The following is a 15008-nucleotide window of genomic DNA, read 5'->3' on the forward strand; positions in this document are numbered from 1 at the left end:
AACTCAAGTACATGAATATTGATTGATCCAATTTCTGTTTTTGTTCCTCCTGCTCAGTGGTTTATAAGGATGAAGTTGAGGGAATGGATGGAGCAGAGTCACGGCAGTCATTCGACAAGTCCAGACAGGGGTCATATGAAGATGACTGTCCAACAACAGCACCTGGTCAGTACTAGTCATATGAAGTATTTCAATAATGCCTCAAAATAAGTTGTTATGTCACAAGAATGGAGCAAGCTGACAGAGCTGTTTACTAGCATGGTAAATTTCATGTCTGATGTTTTCGCCTGATGATTTTCAAGAGCTATTTGAACCCTTGTTAATTCATGAGAACCTCAAATCAGCCTGCAGGCCGCTTTTCATAGTAGGTAAAATGGTAAGGGTAAGGGTCAGACAAAATATAACGATACAGATTACAGTCCTAATGGATCTATTAAGTTAACATTGTTACTGTTTTAAAATATGTTGCTAATACCGGATTTGGAGGTTGGAATCAATATTGTTACAATTTTTTGTCCGAGGACACAAAACTCTCTCATCTTCTGGCGCATTCCACATTGAAATTTGTGTTTTCTCGGGTGGGTATGACATAAATAAAATACAACACGGGGATAGGCCGTCTGGCGATCCTACCCGCGGTCGGGCTGGTACCTCGGGTGACACGGAAAACCCTGTGTTGTATTCTATATGAATGAATAAATGCAAACTTTATTACCTTGTCTTGCGCCATTTTGCGCCCAGCCCATGCAGGCTTGTAAGACACTGTATACATTACATTAGTTGCATAAACAATTCTATATTGTACACTATATTTCAGATGCTAACATTTGCTTTAATTTCTTTTCCTTCCACAGGAGACAGTTTAGAAGACCATGTGTCTAAAACTGGAGCCATTGTGAAGGTGAAGGGCTCCATCGACATCCTGCTGTCTCCTCTGGCCCTGGAGGCCACAGAACGGTCAGTATCTACATAGCCAGTACAGGCCTCAAAATAGTGGGTGCATGTGCACCTGTGTGCACCCAAAATTGGAGCTGTGCACCTAATTTTTGGCTGTGGGTGTACCAGGGCACCTAGCTATTTTTGTAGGCTATAAGATAAGGGTACTATTGTACACTAGTATACAGAAAATACTCTTGAAATGTAAGTATCTTGATTTACTTGACTTTTAGACAGAATAGCTAAAATTACCCTTCGTTGTATTCTACTTGATGTATCTAGTCAGCTATAGAATTACAGATTGTAGTTCTTAAGAGGGTTAAACTTGTTAATTTTGTTTTGCTGACATTCAGCTTTATTTCATGTGGTGCACCCAAAATTTTTTATGTGCACCTAATTTTTTTTGTCGGGTTCACCAGTGCACCTATTTCCGAAAATGAATTTCGAGCCCTGCGGTATAAGCCTAACACACCATCAGTGCATGACCCTGTGAATGTTTGTGACCTTACTGCAGATGGCTCAATTGTACTACAAATCATTATGTTGAATTGTTTGAGTGATCAATAGTGACATTTACTATAAGTTCATCTTCCTGCCCCAGGCTGGTGGAAGCTGCCTCACAGCCACTGGTGACCCAGTAAATGTTTTGAAAATACTGTAGATGACCAATTTTCACTACATTTCATCATGTTGTATTGATTGATTCATCTTTAATAAAAATGAGTTATCCGAAAATAATTTCATCAGGTTGGTAGAACATAGCATATTTGGAGTTTCTTTTAACACAACCAGGTAATCTCACCTGCTGACGTTTCGGTGTCTGTCAGCCACCTTCTTCAGAGCTTCTGACTGAAGTACTGCTTCTCACCACTCAAAAATGAGTCATATTTACTGTAAACTGATCTTCCTGCCCCAGACTGGTGGAAGCTGCCACCCCCCAGCTGCTGACCCTGCACGCCTCGGCAGTGGTGGACAAGCTGCACAGCAAGTGTCTGCGGGAGGTGCAGTGTCAGAACAGGCTGTCGGCGGAGGGCAGGGCGGCCGAGAACGGGAACGGAGACGAAGGCTCAGGCATTCCCACCAGCAGGACCTCCAGTCTACAGATCCTGGTCTCAGTCGCAAGGGTAAGAATGCTTAAAGGAAAATGGAACATGATCTTGGTTCAGTTTCGCTCACTGAAGAGTGTATCTACCACAGGTCATGAAATACAGATGCAATATGCACATGTTAAGGTTCTCTGCTCTATTCGACAAGCACAATGAACACTGGACTGCAGCTTAACGTCCTGTCCTAAGGACTGTCACCCTTTCCAGCTGCATGCATATTGAGTGAGCAACAGCAGCTGGGATTCAAACTCACGAACTCTAGATCCAGAGATGGAGTCACTAACCACTGGACTATGTACACTTTACATTTGTTCATTATAATCATACTTGTGAAGGTATTTCACTGATTCAAAGAAGATTATGAAAACTAGTGACTGTATAACCTTATTTTTAAAACAGACATGCATTGGGAAAAAATAGGACAAACCATTACAGGTAAACAAAATAAAGCAATGATCATATTCTTGTCAAAAGATACTGAGATGAAGCAATTTCTCAACACAAACATATTCCATCATCCCCTCAGATCAACATCTCCATCCTGCAAGCCTCGGTCGCCGGAGCCAAGTCGGACCTGTACCTGCAGGGGCCGTGTGCCTCCCTGGCAGTCCTGTCGCTGGGAGAAAGCAATTTAATAACAGAAACATACTATTCCATTCCCCTCAGATCAACATCTCCATCCTGCAAGCCTCCGTCGCCGGAGCCAAGTCGGACCTGTACCTGCAGGGCCCGTGTGCCTCCCTGGCAGTCCTGTCGCTGGACTCCATCACCTGCCAGCTGCTGCACTACAGCCAGTCCATCAAGGCTCGGGACGACGAGGAAACGCCTCCCGACAAGGAGGTCCCCGAGAAGAAGAAAAGGAAGAAGGATAAGTACAGGTATGGAAGATGGCTTGCTTTGTTTCATTTTAATTAAGAGTTTTCCTTTTTTCTTTTTATAAAAAAAAAGCAATATTGTCTTGTAACTTGAAACGCATATGCAAAGAATGGCTTGACCTTTGTTTCATTACATAGTTAACAAGAGTTTGAATATCTCATGACCTCCCTGTAAGTTAGCTACTTTAACTACTTACTCATTGTATGATAAGTAATGGAGGAAATAAAGTATCCAAGTATCCATGGACAAATGGACAGTTATCTCTGATTAACAACTAGTTCTATCACCTCTGGCTTCCTGCCACTCCTGCAAGTCTGATATTTGCAATCATCTTCCCACTCACTAGCTGTCACTCTACATGTAACTGCAGACACACACCAACCCAAAATCACGCACTGAAATCATAGCCTTCATACACAGAGTCAAAAATGTAAAACAAATGATAGATTATAGAATAATATTATTGTAATCTGTCTAAACTGCAGTAGCCAGGTTGGCAGTGACGGTGTTGACAGCATGCGTGTGAGGGAGATCCAGAAGGAGGAGGGGGCAGCCTACATCCACCTGGACAGGATCCACGGGCAGCTGAGGTGTCTGTCTCCCTCCAACACTGAGGTCTGCACCTTCACAGCCATCCCTCCAGACAAGTCAAAGGTAAAGCTGCAGCATTATGTTTTACATGAAAGTTTTTGAGTAGGACAAGGTTCCTTTTGTTCCACACCTTTGGCCACAAAGACTTTCTGCGCTGTGTCAGCCTCTCAGCATTGTAAACAAGAGCTTTTAAAAAAAGCTGGCGTTTCGGCTACGTTTATAAGTGTGAATTGTCTTTTCCCTTTACTTGAAGTAAAATCTGCCAGAGGAAGTCACTCAAGGGCTGTTCAGTCTATAAGAAAAATTGTCATTTTGGGAAATGAGTACTGTTTTAATAGAGAAAGGCAGATTGGGGAAAGCAATTTTGAAGTTACGTCACTTAACTTAAGTGCTTTTGAAAAAGCTGGTCTTGGCCTACAACTTGTACTTATTTGTAAAATGTATAATAGGCTCATTATAAAAGCTATCAATGTAATTATGTACATGGCACGCAATAAAACATAAAATTTGAAAAAGCACCATTGAATCATCAGAACTATGGTAATTAAGTGAAATAGAAGTTCATAACAGCTAAGGTTCTATCTAAAATGACTACCAAATGTCAAACAAATCAACAGCTACCTCATCCGTATTATTCTGGTTTCCGCATTTACAACATTTCTTCCTTATTTTCCTGGGTAATTTTGCTAAAATTCATGAAAATACACATAGTTTTGTGCCGAGGGGCGCCACTTTCCACGTCCGTGTTGTCTGAATGAAGTCGATACTGAACAATGGAGCATTTGCTACTGTAACAAAGAATCGCTGTTTTGCAAACAACATCAAGAGCCTCTGTTTACATCGGGGATAGAAGTTTAGTGGCGAGTGTTTTGCAAGAATCATCTTACCGCGCATAGGAGCCGCTGCACGGTATTTTCCATTACAATGAACAGAAAAATTCGAATGCCGGGTTTGGAATCTATGAAGTCCTGTTCATAAGACAAAGGCCTTGTATATATTAAATGAATATTTAAAAATAACAAATATAAAATATTTCTTTATTTATTAATGAAAAAAAATGATATTCATAAATATGATATTGATAGATTAATATAATATCAATATATATTTTTGATATTCAATATCTAAAAAGAAAAAAAAAATCCACGCACGGAGACGAACCCGAATCTTCTGGGTCCGAAGTGCTTCGCGTTGCCAGATCGGCCAAGCTGCGGTACGTAACTATTCACTCTGGACGTAATGTTATAACCTCACTATATGGTATCATTTATGCCGATTTTTTTTGTTTTCTTGACGAAATCATTTTTTTTCTTCTGCAATCTTGTGGAATAGATGTAATATGGTCATTTTTCAGGATATCAAAGTCCGAAACCACAATGCAATGATATTTCCGAACAGTTGTAGCAGTTACATGCGGTCGCCGTCCTGTGTCACATGCAAATCTAGCCTGCCTGCATTTTCGTGCTCTCTTGCCATATAAGGCAACGGCTATACAAGGATTTGAGAACGTATTGCCATATAAGGTCTTATTGTGTGCGACACAGTGTTGAACCAAGCTTCCCTGGTTCCTTCCTTGAAGGTCCCTTGCTTGAAGGTAAAAGCCAGGACAATGCGTTCCGGCGCGCATGCGCCGAAACGCAAAAATGATAAGCTAATATTAAGCATTAATATCAACTAAAAACTAACATTTGCAAGCAAAATACATTCAATTTTATCAAATCTTTACCTTCACAGGGTCTAGCCTTACAAATAACTGCTCTATAATATCCTTACTCAAACATTCACATGTACATGTGCATGTATGGTGACCAGACGCTCCAGCTCTGTCCTGCCATTTGCTACATGATGTAGTTAAACACCACATGATGTCTGCTACTTAGCCAGTAACCATGGCAATAGCCATTGGGACGAGGTGATTGACCTTATTTGTTTGGAATGGAAGAAGAAGAAGCAGAAGAGGAAGAAACAGTCTGAGCAAAAACAATTATGATATATGTTTCCCATCCATGCAGATAAGCATAACAAGACACTTGTTTCTCCCATAGGTGATGTTTCTGGTGCAGCCTGGAATCCAGCCGGTTAGGACGAGCCTGGCACAGGAAGCCAGAGGCTCTTATACATGATATCATGCTTTTGGGTCACAAAGACTCTCTGAGCTGTGTCATCCTTTCAAAATTGAATAGTGTCGTTATAATAAGACACTTGTTTCTCCCATAGGTGATGTTTCTGGTGCAGCCTGGAATCCAGCCGGTCAGGACGAGCCATGAGAGCCTGGCAGAGGAAGCCAGAGACACGCTCCACCAGGAGACCTGCTCCCCGATGGTGGCCATCCAGGGCGGCTGGATCATGTTCGAGTGCGGCCTGGAAGACATCTCCATCCGCGGCGGCCGGAGAATCGGTTTCGAAGAGGCCGAGGCCGGTCCCGACTTCCCCGGCAAGACTGCTTCCTCCACCATGCCCCCAGAAGAGCGGAAGTCTGACTCGACGGAAACGATCGACTCGACGAAGACGGTGTGCAACAGCGACAGTTTCAGCTCCCACAGATGGAGGTCGTTGGATGAGATGGAGAATGGGAAGGAGGAGAATGTGGCCGAGCTGAAGGGTGATGCCAGTAACGCCGTGGTGTCCCTCTCTAACGTCTGGCTCAACTTTGCCTCGCCTTCCTCTGCAGCACAGCACAGACAGACTGAGGATATAAGGTAAGGGACAATCCTATCTTTACAGTAATCATTTTTTTGCACATATCCTAATTCTGGGATTGTTTAATTGTCAGAAGGATATAGTATAAATTGAAATGGTACATACATGTAGTATGACTTATTTTGCATGTTAATATTGTTAACATCTACTATCTATCCCTAATTATCATTGCCGGATATCACATTCATTTACATTAATTTTGTATGATAAGAATGCTGTTCAATCTGTAAACACACGGACACCATGACAGTAATTCTGTTGTTAATTGGTAAAACACAATGATAAGAATGCTGGTTGAATAATATGTAAAGACACAGTGAGGAATTCTGTAGAAATTGTAAAACGCTATGAAAAACGTGCTACTGAATTTGTTAAGACTCTTGTACACAAGGAATGTTTTAATGCAGTCTGGATTGATGGTATCTAAGAATCCATGGACTGTGTGGTTAATAAATCCTCTTTCCTGTTACTGCTGAAAATGTCACTTACAGCTCACAGACTCCTCAGCCGATTGGTCACTTTCTACTGAGTGACTGGGGCATTACAATAATAAATTTATTGCAAGTTCATGCCCAAAGGCCAATTGCAGACTAAAAAGTACATGGAGATACATGGAAATCGAAATAGTTAATATCTAGTCTACTGTGAAAGTTCTATGTTAACTATGGTTGACTATGGTTGGGTTTGACTTCTTTTTTGAAGCGTATCATTACAATCGTATCATTTTGACGGCTGGTTGCGGCAGCCAGGCTATGTATGGTGTGGTTAAAAATATCTTTCATTGCATGTTCCGCAGCACCCTGGACAGTGCAGTAAATCTAGAAGCATAAAGATACAATAATCCTCTCTCATTTTATATGCTACAGCACCCTGGACTACACCCTCCTGACGAGTGTGGCCCCGACCATCTGTGCCTGGCTGTCCCCAGCAGACCAGCTCAAACAGGCCCTGCACGACCTAGCCCACGGGTACAGGCACAGGACCTTCGCTGTCATCGGCTGCATCATGACAGACGCACTGGAGTTCCAGGGGCTGCACATGTCCACGAAGGTATCGGGTTCAAAAGTAATACTGTAATTCATTTTATCTTCACATTTTATCTTCACGGTAGCAAAATTTCACGGTGTAAGGAAAATGGACATTTTCACTGAACTTTAAGTAATAGATAGATCCCGAGATCTGGGCAACTATGTGGATTTGGTACTGCTCCGCCCACCCGAGGAGTTGTTGGTTCCCGAGGGCGAAGCCCGAGGGATGCCAACAAACTCCCGAGGGTGGGCAGAGCAGTACCAAATCCACATAGTTGCCCAGATCTCGGGATCTATCTATTTTAGAACCCGGCTGTCTTTCCGAACAAATAATATAAATACATATATCAAAAAGGACATGCTTTTTTGGTGTCTTGAAGATGTTTGAGGTGAAATGCAAGAGGAAGGAAGTTGAAATGTAAAACCTCCTTGACCAGACCATGACAAATTCTCTGGCACCACTGACCTAGTGGGACCAGTGTTGTGTGTTACTGGTAATTATAAGAAAACACATCTGCCTGGTGGCCTCCCAAGGGGTAGGGGTGTACTAAGTAACGAATAAATTGACTAAGTTAGAGACGCCCACAATTTTATCCAATCCGGTTGATGGAACGTTGCCTACTTGTGGGCGTCTCCAACTTAGTCAATTTATTCGTTACTTAGTACACCCCTACCCCTTGGGAGGCCACACTATGTGGATTTAGTCACAAGAAATGCAAGCTCCTGATTGGCTTAGGGAAGACGGCCGGGTTCTAACTTCACGGTGGGGCCAAGTGATTTACTAGTAAACAAACGGATGTGTGAAAGAATCAAATAATTTCAACAGATTTTTCACGGTGATGATAAGTTTTTGGTACAGACTCTGAGGTGACTGTGACAACAGTGAACAAAAAGTTACAGTGAAAGAAACAAGAATTATAACAGTACTCTTCACTAAGTTCAGGCGATTCCTGAACAACCGCACAACAACAAAAATTGGATTTGTGTGGCCCTTGATTTTATAAACGGAATATGAATCACCAGAGATGAGTATGATTTAGATGACAACAAAACACTGTAAAAAATTGTTCTTTATCTATGAAATTCATTGAGCGATTTCTCAAGCGTTTGGTTGCTCATCAGTCACTCAGCAGTTGCAGCCTCTAGTGGAAAGAGAAGAGCCATAGACAATACATTGTAGGGTAGGCCCAAATCTTGAAACATTTCAACAACCAGCATAGTTCACATTTCTCAAGAGAAGTACAATGTATTTGGCTGTGTTATAATACTATGGCTTGCTAAACTTTCTTCCAACACTAAGATATTCACGGATCAAATTTTTGACGACCACGGTCGACTTTTTCAGGATCAATAATGACCAATCACTGCCGAAGTTACAGACACGTGTCATAACGGATATGTGACGATCCGTGAATACCTGTTAGTGTTGGAAGAAAGTTTAGCATTGTATCATGATTTACTATCAACACTGATGAGCTTTCATTATTATTTGGCTTTGTGTATCACCTTGATCATCTTACTTGCAACATAAACTAAGGCAACCCTATGTTATTTTACGTCTTTTTATGACTTTTTACTAACTTATGTTTATTTCTTATCCACAGAGCAAAAATTACTGCAAACTGACCAACAGCTCCAGGATCCTGCTCGACAACCCCTCCTGTCGACTCATGACGGTACTGCGGAGGTACATCAACAAAATTGACATAACAGGTGAGTGATGATATGTGATATGTTTTGCACACTTCAAATCAACTATTGCAAGCAACTACATGTAACCTCTTTTAACATTTATCAGCCCAGTCACATATATCCGACATTCTGAAATATGTGTGACTGTAAAAAGATTTGAATATAGTACAATCAGTTGTATTGCATACCTAGTAAACTGCCTCATGGTATAACACACCAGGACAGATTTATTTGATCCACACACACACACCAGGATGGACCCCTACTCTTATTGATAAGTGTGGTAGGTCCTTTATCATGTTTGAGGTATGTCTGTCCTCAAACACTGGACGTCCATTAACGTCCTATCGAAGGGACGTCCCTAGCCAAAGCTACTGGTACTCATTTACACCTGATCCAAGGGAGGATATTCTTGTGAAGTGCCTTTCCAAAGGGCACAAAATCGGGACCTATCCAGGATTAGAACATTTACTCATTACCTCCAGATTCTGTCAACAACCCTAACTACAAGGCCACCGCTCGACCTTGTATTTTTTCCTTGGTTTCTAACGTTACCATTTATTTTCCTTTATATGACTTTCAGCCATTGAGGATGCAGTGAAGACGAGCTCCATCCCTCCCATGTCCACGCTAGAGAAGGGCCTGGTCGCCCTGACCCGTCAGTGGAAACACCTGGTCATCACGTCGGCGTTCGCAGGGATGGGATTCACCAGTCGCAGGAGAATGGCGCCCTTCACAGTCACCTTCCTGGAGCCAGAGACGCGCGATGAGGTGTTCTCTGAAGGGAAGGATGGAGAGCAAGGAGAGGGTGGGTTGGGGGCTGCTCAGAACACCTTTTTTATATTAGATCCAATGTCACAACGTACATGTAACTTGACCCTATGGTCACTTCAAGTATAGGACTAAAACAGCATCTCCTCTTTCTAGAGAAGTCAGAATTCGGAAGTCAGAAACGTCGTGATTGATACAAGTTTACTGAAAGTGAGGACTAACTGACCCAACAGAAGAGATGGGGTTACGAAGGCAGCTCGGGAAGGGGGTAGGGGGAGAAAGATCAACACACAATTTTATATAAAAATTGCACCAAGAGAGATCTAATTCTAAATGATTGCATAGAATTGTGAGAGATACATGGATGATTGTACAGCAGAAGAGGGCAGCACTGTAATTCTTGTTTCTTTCACTGTAACTTTATGTTCACTGTTTTCGCAGCCATCTCTGTACCGTGAACTTATCATCACCATGAAAAAACTTTTAATGATTCCTCCACACATCCTTTGTGTAAATCACTTCTGCCACCGTGAAGCTGAAGTTCAGTGAAAATGTGCATTTTTCTAACACCATGAAATTTTGCTAACGTGAACTTGAAGTGAATTACAATATTTGTAACCTCTGACTTGTTTCACGAAATTTTAATGAAATTGTTGGATATATCTACCTATAGCAACCCCACCTTATTGGCAAACCCAAGAACAAGGACAAATAGATTCAAGAACAGTCCAATCATTTATATGACCCATCTTTTGAATGAACAGTGACATCTTAACTTACGCATATGTTCATTATCTCGCCTTTACACATTAATGCAGACCGTTACTGATCTGACTAGTTGTTCTAACTGCTTAATTGCCTTTTAGAATCGTAATTATGTCTCTGCCAATTGAAAGTATTATTTGTATAAGCTGTAAATAGTTAGTTTTTGAATACGACATGTACAGCAAGTACACAATTCAGCAAGTTGGCTGCTATGTACTAACTGCTATGTTTGTTTTAGCAATAAACCATTCTATCTATCTATCTATCTATCTATAGGATTCCCGGAGACGGACTACGACGCTTCAGAGCACACCTTTTTGCTCGGTACTGATGCTAAGGCGGGGAACATATCTGGAATAGACAACCTCTCCGGAGTGGGAAACGGCACTGGCCTACAAATGGACAAGAAACACTCACAGATGAGCCTAGCCGACACTTACAATGGTGGCGACTCTGTCAGTGATATAAAGTCTAGAGGTGTGGAATATATTACAAATTAGGTGTGGAATATATTATAAATTAGTAGTTCTCAAAGTTACTACTGTCAGCTTGACTTACTTTAGTTTATTTTTATATATTCTTGTGTGTAATGTGTGACGTCTGTGTGGCATAGGGGCAGAGCGTCCGGCTATGAACAAATGAGACCCAGGTTCAATCCCCAGTGGAGTACCCAGACATGTCCGGACATGCACCCAGACATTGTGCCCTTGGGAAAGGCACTTAAAGGATCCTAAACCCCATGCATGGGACTAGTACCCACTAGTCCCATGCGCATCAAAAAGCATTCAGTATTCTGCCGAATTCCCCAGGTGACCCTCTATTTTCTGATTAATTAAATTAAACAGCCGCAGCCTATGGCTTATTACAATATGCCTGACAAAGCCTGACAAAATCTAGATTACAAAAAGAATGTCAGGTTGGTTAAGAAAAACTTGTCTTGCTTTGTGTTCTTTTATATCTTATTAACAATCGGCCATCCTATTGTGCTTAACCCCCCTCATCTATGCCAAAAATTCTCACCATTAAAGATGTATGTTTACACATAGGGAATACATGGATAGGGTCTGCAAGGGTTTAGTGAGTATCATGTTGTTTTAAAAAACACACCTTGTGTAATTCACCATAAGCAGAATTCTGTAAAAGTCGGCTGATTATGTATTCATTGATACATAATCTAGTGGAAAATAACACCGCCCTCTGGAGTTTAGGACCCCTTTAACACATATTTCCCATGTCCTAAGCCCAGTGGTAGGGCTTGGGTTGGCGTTAGGAAGGGCATCCAGCCGTAAAAACTCTTGCTACAAAAAAGACTTGCACTTGATGAGGAGTCCTGGGGCTCCCCCATCCATGTGCAAGCACGTCCAACCCCCATGTGATGGGGAATAAAAGTCGTAAAATTGGAGAGAGAGAGATTCTTGTAAAGTAGCTGTTACCAAAAATGTGTAATTGAGGAAATTGTCCCTTCACTTTCAGCACAGCTAGCCAAGTAGGTAACTGTGCACAGTGTGTAATTGATTATATAGCCTCTCGTATCTGTTGTATTTTGTAATAGATGCCAATAGACAAGCTGTGCCTCTTGTTGCCACCCTGTCGAGCACAGGATCCCTGCGGCGAAACCGCGGCGAGAGCCAGGTCAGCCATGTCATGGGCAGCGTGGACAGCCTGGACGCCAGCGGGCCAAACACACCCCAGAGGAAGCTGAAGGGGTCTTTCTCTCGTGCAAGTAAGAGTCTCTTGCCTCTATTTTAAGTGTCACACTCTGCATCTGGTGATTCAGCATTCATGAGGTAGATAGCAAAGGAAGTTAAGTAGACTTTAAAGTTTCTTTTTTACACAGGATAAGTCATTTATCAATTTACACTCAATTTTCAACCTATACTTTAGCCATCCTCAGGAATACTGGCCCGCTCCTAACATGCAGCAAAATGATGCTGTTAGCGTGTCAAAGACATCTGGAAGTCCTGTCCTGGTTGAAGGTTGAGTGGAGGTTGACAAGCCCTGATGTAGATGTCTAGATGTCTTCCATCAAAGGCAGTCTTAGCGTTAACTTAAAGTAGTTAAAATCCTTCCTACACCTTTTGGTGTACAATGCCTATCTACGTTTCTAGATTTATTGTATAGCCCTTAGGCTACTAAGTGTTTAATTACCAATGATTATTGTTTTACTTATTAGTGCTGAGTGCTAAGGCGAGAAAGCAGTCCTATTTTTCATGCCTTTGGTCTCCCAGTCTTACCATGTGAGAGGTTAAAAACTGTTGCCTTCCCCAGGTGGAGCGTCCATCATCCTTTTGGTGTACAGTGCCTATCTACGTTTCTATAGCCCGTAGGTTACTACAGTAGGGGCTAGTTCAATGGTAGGGGAGTGTGTTTATTCCCATTATACTTGTTCTAATAGGTGCTAAGTGCAAAGCGCATCGGCTTTTTAGCGAATGCCCACAAACGCCCGCTCTGGCGAAGTCCGCGCTGCACGAATCTAATTTTTTTGGCTCGCATTATGTTCAGGTTGTGCTCCCATTAATTAATCCTGAGTTTCAAGTCAATCCATCGATCCGAAGTTAAATAAAGCGAACTTGAAGATTCTTACCTGGCTTTTTAGCGAATGCCCAGCAAAAAGGCTTTTTAGCGAATGCCCAATATATCAGCCAAAATATCGGCCATCGTGACACGGGCGCTAAATCTAACACCATAAACATGTTCAACAAGTTGTCCCCTGGACGTGTACTCAGTTTCCGTGCTGTACACGCCTGTAAAGTCACTTTATTTTACGAAATACACGGCGTGGGAATCCACGGTCCCGGACGTAAAAATCCAATATGGCGGCTTATTTGCATATTTGGGACAGATTATCAGCGGCCTCTACCCCGTATGCGTGCCGCGGGCGGCGCCGTGTATTTCGTAAAATAAAGTGACTTTACAGGCGCGTACAGCACGGAAACTGAGTACACATCCAGGGGACAACTTGTTGAACATGTTTATGGTGTTAGATTTAGCGCCCGTGTCACGATGGCCGATATTTTGGCTGATATATTGGGCATTCGCTAAAAAGCCTTTTTTTGCTGGGCATTCGCTAAAAAGCCAGGTAAGAATCTTCAAGTTCGCTTTATTTAACTTCGGATTGATGGATTGACTTGAAACTCAGGATTGATTAATGGGAGCACCACCTGAACATATTCCGATCAAAAAAAATTAGATTCGTGCAGCGCGGACTTCGCCAGAGTGGGCGTTTGTGGGCATTTGCTAAAAAGCCTGTCCCAGTGCAAAGCAGAGGAAGCAGTCTGTCCCGTTTTTCAAGTTTTGGGGCTACCGGTCTTATCCTGTGGGAGGTTAAAAACATAACTATGTCTTGCCATTATCAGCACATGGCCAAGCCATTTCTCAATCAATATGCTGTAGTCTTAGCATCCGACAGTTTAAAAACTGTTGCCTTCCCCCAGGTGGAGCGTCTATCATCCCGCGTCTGACCCTGGATAAGGAGTTTAACCTGTACAGCTGGATGTCTGCTAGCCTGGCTGCCACACGCTCCACATCCGTCCCCATGCACGATGTGGAGATGGGGGGATTCAGCACGGCAGGGCCCGGCACCATCTCCAACCAGCCTTCAGGTAAATCTTGTAAAAATCATTCCAACACCTGTCAGACATGTACATGTATAGGGTAGTGGGGACACACAGATGTGCGAGCACTATAGCAGGGGCTAGTTCACTGGTAGTGGTATTTGAACAGCTTCCACACTCTTTCTCTGTAGTGTTTACTGCTCAGCAAAGAAAGCAATCATATATACCATGATTAAAGATACACCTGCAAGGGTGTGATGAGGCTATTGTAGAGGCATTTTTTAGCCTTAAACTGAAAGTTCAATTTGGTAAACAAAATTTTGGAATTGGAGGACTGAACTTTACAAGACCAGAACTGGAAGGAATTGGGACTTGTCTTGTAAAGTTCAATGTATGGTTGAATATAATAGAGACATTTCTTTTGCTGTACATGATTGTGCTGTTTGTCCTCCCAGGCTACCAGTCCCTGGCCAGTGACAACCACAGTGAGCTGTCAGCTGTGACCAGTAACCCCAGTCTGTCCCCTAAACACATGGCAAACACTGTGCAGCTGGCAGACCCACAGGTTAGTAAGAGAAAGAAGGGAATGATGTTGGAGAACTTTGAGTTACGGACAACCATTTTGTTTTTGGACATTTGTTCCACAGAATGTCATCCACCACACTAAATGTAACATGTCTTGTTCTGTACATAGTGGGCCCTCTTGGAAATAAACTTTTATAAGTTGAAGGGGCAACCCAGTTGTCTTGAGATGATATAATAAGTGTCTTGGACAGTTATATGTCAGCTCTAGAGAAACAAACTACTGTCAAGATATTGTAAGATGTCTTAATAGTAGTCCTTAAGTATGCAACCATACGTTTTAGAGAATAATAGCCTTTGATCACACACAGTCTTTGACTCAGGAGATAGACTGTAAACTTATACTTGATACACATTTTATTTGCAAAATTGCCATTGTCTGAAGTAATGATATTTCCATTGTTTAT

General features: G+C 42.2%; 1 protein-coding gene across 1 annotated transcript in view; it reads left to right on the forward strand.

The window, feature by feature from the left end:
- The window catches only part of LOC136437199 (bridge-like lipid transfer protein family member 1), a 90505-nt gene that overhangs the window by 26032 nt on the left and 49465 nt on the right, over positions 1–15008 (forward strand). Inside the window, 13 exon segments of the mRNA XM_066431680.1 lie at positions 58–165; positions 855–957; positions 1853–2060; positions 2569–2936; positions 3404–3572; positions 5727–6208; positions 7076–7274; positions 8842–8950; positions 9513–9737; positions 10742–10942; positions 12018–12188; positions 13900–14067; positions 14475–14584. Coding sequence (XP_066287777.1) covers positions 58–165; positions 855–957; positions 1853–2060; positions 2569–2936; positions 3404–3572; positions 5727–6208; positions 7076–7274; positions 8842–8950; positions 9513–9737; positions 10742–10942; positions 12018–12188; positions 13900–14067; positions 14475–14584 — 2621 coding nt within the window.

Source organism: Branchiostoma lanceolatum, chromosome 6 (assembly GCF_035083965.1).
Source record: "Branchiostoma lanceolatum isolate klBraLanc5 chromosome 6, klBraLanc5.hap2, whole genome shotgun sequence".
Lineage (NCBI taxonomy): Eukaryota > Metazoa > Chordata > Leptocardii > Amphioxiformes > Branchiostomatidae > Branchiostoma > Branchiostoma lanceolatum.